This window comes from Colletes latitarsis, chromosome 13, assembly GCF_051014445.1.
Source record: "Colletes latitarsis isolate SP2378_abdomen chromosome 13, iyColLati1, whole genome shotgun sequence".
Lineage (NCBI taxonomy): Eukaryota > Metazoa > Arthropoda > Insecta > Hymenoptera > Colletidae > Colletes > Colletes latitarsis.
Window position 1 is genome coordinate 13,320,981 of NC_135146.1, and position 6,889 is coordinate 13,327,869.

Sequence of the window (6,889 nt, forward strand, 5' to 3'; positions counted from 1 at the left end):
TACATCGACGGGGAAACGGCGCGACAAATGCGCCGTCCGGGGACGCTGCCCAACTCCGGGGCGTCCGGTGCCCGTCGATCGGCCGGACCGATCGACGACGGATCGACGCCCCTGAGCGTCAACGGCGACAGTTGCTCCTCGACCGGCGGACGATTGCATTACGCGAATCACTCTTTGCGTCGCACGCCCCAGTCGCAGCAACCGCCCACGCCGCAACCGCCGCCAGAGAGTCCCCAGAACGACTCGAGGGTTCAGAATGGCGTGCCAGGACACCACCACCCAGCCCCGCCGCTACCCTCGAGACACCAACCCTCCTGCGGGCAGTCCTCGTACCCCACGCTGCCCATGAACGGCCACGCCGCTCATCAGTATCATCATTTCCCCCGCGACAAGGACAGATCGTCCGGCCGCGAGAGAAGTCGCGATCGAGACCTGGCCGTCCATCGGTCCGACAAGCACCGCGACGCCCACGTCGAAATGGAGATGCGCGACGGAATGGACATGGGCGAGATCGGCCCCTATCGAGCGTAAACCTCACGACCGCCTCGAGATCAAAGCCCGAGCGAATTGAATACCAAGACTGAACGCGAAAAGTATCCGCGAATCGTACAGGCCACGTTTCACGCGTCCTCGCGATGGAATTGCTGAACCGGTGAATCGAATCCAAGACTGATTACGACGGATATTGTATAGCGGGGCTACGGACGGACAGTTAACCGATACAGGTACATTCCAATCGCTCCTGGGATCCTAAGAGGAATCTAAAGAACGGTGCTCGAAAATATCAGAATAATCGACGCTACGAAGACCGTCGGGTCGTGCCAGAGAGCATCGATACGATAGATCGCGATGTAATACGCGAACACGGGGGGTCACAGATCGAAGCCTGGGAACGTGAAACGTCCTACGAAGAATCGCGTCAAAGAGTCCAAGGGACACAGACGCAGTACGTATTACGACGACAACAGTCGTCTTCGTCCCCGGAAGCAAAGACGCGTATTCGAGACGGCAGCTGACTTTGAAGCTTCCCTGCAGGAAGCTACAGAAAGACGAAACCAGAAGAAGAAAGCAGAAACGATAAAAGTGCAACGTCCAGTTGTGAGAATGTCATCTGCCGAATGAGCGTTCCAATCCTCGTCGTAAAGATGCGTCGTTTGTATAAGTCACTTTGACGCGGTGGCAAGGTGGAACTACCGGATCGAAAAGGAACTTGAAACTTTCTACGAACATTCCGCGTCACTGAAAACAGATTGTAATCACGGTGAAAACAGTCTTTCGGACGAAAAGGAGCAACTTTCAAAAGGACGAAAAATCGTATTCAGAGTATTCTGTCGATTTGAAGCTTCCCTCGCTACGAGGAACGAAACAATCCTTTATTCGTTGTTTAAAGCGTAATCGATTACGTGACTACGCGTGCTCCTACATTTTGAAAATGTTACGCTCGGGTATTCCGTTCGAAAGAGACGAGCTCGAGTTTGAAGCGCATGGTAGAAGAAATTTCGGGTCCCGAAAGCAATCTCAACGAGTCGACTGCAGAGTGATCGTTCAACCGAATTCGTTCTCCTGTCCTTCGCGAATCTCGAACGTAATCTTATAACGAGCTTTCTTGAACCGGAGGGCTCATTCCGCGGAAATAGAGCTCGATCATGGACGCGAACCTTTAACGGAAAGAATCGGGTCAAAATGGCGTACAGTTTTCTTTCGAAACGTCATCTTTGAGATCGACCGTTTCGATCGTCTGTCAAAAATTATCTATACTTCATCTCCCATCCATTTCTTCGTCTATTTTTAATTTGTAACCAAACATTCACACCACCTAAATTCTTTTTTTTATAACTAGATCGTTTTGGAATCTTTGATCCGTCAAATGAAATCTGTTATCGAGCAGCGATGAACGACAACCAGTTAAAGAAAGAGCGTTCCGGAGAACACGGCGAATGAGTTAGTTTTCCGCCAAAGACTTGAAACTTTTTCGTTAAGAAACAGAGCATTCCTGCAATTTATCAATCCAAGTTTCCCGGGTTATAAATCCTGTAGTTTTTCCAACTTTGCCGAGTATAGAGTCGCCGCTATTGTTTCAACTCGACGGAAACTCGAAGCAAACAATTTCCGTAGAATTCCGGCGAATTCATAACAACGTTCATTCGATGAAATTCTGTTTTCAAATCACCGTCGTTCATAAAGTTAGATAACGCTATTAACGATCCAGCTCGAAGCGTTGTCGAACGTTTGAAATAATTTTTGTATTGTCCGCTTGCTCACAATACCGTTCTTGATTACTGTACAAATCTTTAGTGAGTTTGGTTCGCTCTTTGTTTCTCGTCGACCGATTCCTAAACTCGCGCAATCGGCAGCTGTGTAAATTAATTCCATCCACTACTAATAGGAGCTAAAATTTGTTTAAAATTGGTTTATTTTTAATTCCACTTTATATGGAATATGCACTATTCAGTGATGACTTGAAAGAAGAGAAGGTTATCCTTATTCCCACTGACGTTGCATAGTAGTAGAGTTTCCATAGCCACGAGAGATACATTTTTACCATTCTCTTGGTCCCCATATGTTTCGTTCAAGTCCTTTGGCTCAGCCAATAATGACAATGCGTGGGAGAGCAGACGTCATCGCTGGATAGTACTTTCATTATAGACGAAAGCATGGAAATTTTAAACCGGCCCACCGTGTGGGGCCTTTTCCCCCGGAAACGTCGTGGATTCTAATAGTTTTCGAGATAAATTTCGGGCATCCTTAGCGTAGGACGTAACTCAGGCGGCCGTTAGCGCGCGATATTCGAGGCAGCTCTTTCGGAGGAAAATGTCGGAGGGAAGCGTCTGACAAATGGAATCGCGTTAAGATAGGATGCTGCAACGGGGTTTGCAACCGCGCGAGATAGCCTGCCGCGAACGCTGCGGTCCGGTTGAGCTGCTGGAGAAAGATGCGAACCTTGGGCGAGCAGATTATTTTTCCGGCCGAGTGTACCCTGAGGAATTCCACGGTCACCCCGGCCGAGAAAGGTGACTGCACCTTGAATCGACTCTAGCGCGCCATTCTCAACCGTGCAGAAGCTGGATTCCAGCGAGCTTCGATCCCGGAATAGGTTTTCGAGCACTGCTCGATCGATTGTTTAGCAAAAAACAGAGAAAATCCTCCTACGCGTCGAGGACGTTTCGACCTTCTCCTCCGATCGTTTCGACGCCCATTGTTATTTTCCACTACGGGAGCATTCCACTTTAAAAAGATCAATCTTTCGTTACATTCAACTTCTGGGAATTATACAAAATTTTTTGTAGCTTTTTTTTATTATTTTTCGAATTGAGTGTCGTCCCTAGCCATAATTGTACACGACGCTGTTGTTGTTAGAAATGCCATAGAATTATACGCTATCGAATACTTTTATTTCTTAGAGTCAGTGTGCCAAGAAAGGAGCATCTATGCCATGACAATTAGGTCCCTAAGATTAAGAGATTTATGTTTTTTTGACGCGATACAGTGGCAGAAAAGTTATAAACTTTCAACCAGTTGTGTTTGCCAATTTGATTCGTAGAAATATCAAGATCTTTGTACGAGCACAAAGTTATTCTTGGATAATTTCTAAAAGAGCAAATCTATTAAAACGAATCTTTGCAAGTTATCATTCTCTAGGAAAATGTGTTGCATCGATGTACACGAGACGATCGTATTTGCCAAGTATTTTTTAATTCGAATGATAAAATCGCAATAAATAACAAGTCGGCAAAAGTAAATTCGGAATCAATAAATCACATTTCAATTTCCGGGTTGTGTTCTCGTTTGTAAATGGGTTTTATTAAATAAACAAGTCCACAATGTACAAAAAATTGTAGAAACAAACGTGAAAAAAGTCGACTGAAAAAATAGAATTCATTTTTATCGTAACAGTGTATGCAGTCGATTAGTAGTAATATTATACAGAAACGAAATATACAGGGTGTTCAACCACCCCAGAGAAAAATTTTAATGGATTCTAGAGGCCAAAATAAGACGAAAATCAAGAATACCAATTTGTTGATGGAGGCTTCGTTAAAAAGTTATTAACAATTAAATTCAAAAATTTCAAATCGTTCTGGAAAAATTATTTTCGGTTACAGGGGGCAATTACAACCATTTTTGGTGAATATACATACCTTCGAAATCCTATTCATTTTCGAGAAAAAAATTCGAGAAGGTGTGAAATTTTTCGACGAAAAAAAAATTTTCAAATCATTCTAAAAAAATTATTTCTAGATTCTAGGGTCAATTACAATCATTTTTGGTCATTACACATATCCCCGAAATCCTACCCAGTTTCGAGAAAAAAATTCGAGAAGGTGTGAAATTTTTCGGCGAAAAAAAAAATTTTCAAATCATTCTAAAAAAATTATTTCTAGATTCTAGGGTCAATTACAATCATTTTTGGTCATTACACATATCCCCGAAATCCTACCCAGTTTCGAGAAAAAAATTCGAGAAGGTGTGAAATTTTTCGGCGAAAAAAAAAATTTTCAAATCATTCTAAAAAAATTATTTCTAGATTCTAGGGTCAATTACAATCATTTTTGGTCATTAGACATATCCCCGAAATCCTACCCAGTTTCGAGAAAAAAATTCGAGAAGGTGTGAAATTTTTCGGCGAAAAAAAAAATTTTCAAATCATTCTAAAAAAATTATTTCTAGATTCTAGGGTCAATTACAATCATTTTTGGTCATTAGACATATCCCCGAAATCCTACCCAGTTTCGAGAAAAAAATTCGAGAAGGTGTGAAATTTTTCGGCGAAAAAAAATTTTTTCAAATCGTTCTAAAAAAATTATTTTCAATTTCAAAGGTGAATTGCAATCATTTTCTATTAATACATATACCCCCGAAATCCTAACCAGTTTCGAGAAAAAAATTCGAGAAGGTGTGAAATTTTTCGGCGAAATTAAAAAATTTCAAATCGTTCTAAAAAAATTATTTCTAGATTCTAGGGTCAATTACAATAATTTTTGGTGAATAGACATACCCCCGAAATCTTGCGCATTTTTGAGAAAAAAATTCAGAACGGTCGGAACTTTAAACGTTAATAACTTTTTAACGGAGCCTCCATCAACAAATTGATATTCTTGATTTTCGTCTTATTTTGGTCTCTAGAATCCCCTATTAAAATATTTCCCAGGAGGTGGCCAAACACCCTGTATAGAAATTTATTCTTAAATTGCTACTTTTTCCTTCAATATTATTGTTACATACACAATATTGGCATATCTATTTCTTTCAATTTGTATTCTTTTAGCATAATTTTGTTTTTAAATTTCCTTATTCGATGCAGATTTATTCGTTTAACAGAATCTCCATTTCCTGACAAAGAATCGAACCGTTAATCGAAACATAAATAATAGGGTTTAAATTTGTTTGTGAAATTTATTCCTTTTCTACCGAGTATTAATTAAACACAAAGATCCTTAGTCGGAATGCGTTAACGGTAATGTTCGTGCGAACTAAAGTGAATCGTTTTAACGCTGATAAACGCAAAGAGTGATTGAAATATTTACCATTGAACATTTTATTCGCTTCTAAATGAACGCTTTATTCGCGGTGCGCGTACATCAGTATCGAATTTCTGTCCGTAACAAACAGATGTTAAAAATTCAAAAGCTATCCTGTGGGTTTGTTTGATCCTCTGTTCGGAGCTGCGTTCGAAAAAATAGGGGATAAAATTCGTTTATTAGTAATTTGCCTTTCGTTTCTTGATAACGTATCGGTGTACATATTTTCGGAACGACCGTTTTGTTCGTTTCTATATTACGTCCGAAAACAAGTAACCAGATGTACAAATACTGCACCGGCTGAAATATTAAATTATCTTTTTACATGTTGGGGGCACGAATACCCAGAGCGAAGGGACACATTGTGTCGCGAATTCGTTTCGTCAACAGTGCTTCTATTTGCACGTGCAATATTCGTTCGAGGATCCATGAAATTTTTGCCATTGAACGAGATAATACGCGGCAAAACGTGTTCGCGAGACGTCTCTGACGATTTCTAAAGACGGAAGAATCTTGCATGCTATTAAATGCATTCCGACGAATTGGAATAATTCTACCAGACTCCGAATCTACCGATAAGGTCAGCTCTAAATATATCAAATCTTATTTTTTAAGCAGCGTAAGGAATAAGGGATAAGATGAAGACGCTACGAGGAAGTAAGAGAGAAAAGCACAGAAAATTAGGCGTAAAAAGAACGTCCGTTGGAACTGTGCTTTCGACGATCGAGCGCGAGTATGTTCGTTGCGCTGAACGAACCTTAATTAGAGTGTCCGATTGTATAATAATTAAGTATATTGTAATTATAAATGTCGGGGTCAAGTATCGTAGATAGTCGATGGAAGAGAAGAGGGTAATTACTCTATTACGATAGCCGCGAATGGGCGAAGAAAAATTCTATATTTTACGATATGTCTGTCGTATTAAGCGGAAAGGAAAGAGAAATAAATTAAGAGAACTGCATCGTATCGCGTTGCTAGTCAATCGACACGAGTCGATAAGGAGCGAATAAAAATAAGCGACGGTGGATTAAAAGATTCGATGAGAAGCGAGGTAGAGAGAAGAGCGTGATCGAGTAAATAAGTGTCACGAATATTAAATTATTGTACAAAATTTAATGCCGATAGTTTGTAAGGCCTATCGTTTTACGAGATCGACGCGACCGTATGTTTATATCGTACAACGTATCTATTATAAATAGTACTATGCGCCAGATCGCTACGGCGCCCAAACTCGTATTCTATGCACACGATTCCATCACGTTCCTTTCGCATAAACGAACGAGAATTCTGACTGGTTCCGAGTAAACGTCGACGTAACCTGTTATGAAACTTGCTTTCCGTGCATGCCAATCGATTCAGGAAATCTACAA

General features: G+C 41.1%; 1 protein-coding gene across 1 annotated transcript; it reads left to right on the top strand.

Moving 5' to 3' along the window:
* The first annotated feature begins 27 nt into the window (after positions 1–27).
* LOC143349349 (uncharacterized) lies at positions 28–4,452 on the top strand. Its single transcript, XM_076780532.1, has one exon. The coding sequence runs from the start codon at positions 28–30 to the stop codon at positions 529–531; it is 504 nt and encodes a 167-aa protein (XP_076636647.1). The 3' UTR covers positions 532–4,452.
* The last annotated feature ends 2,437 nt before the right edge of the window (positions 4,453–6,889 follow it).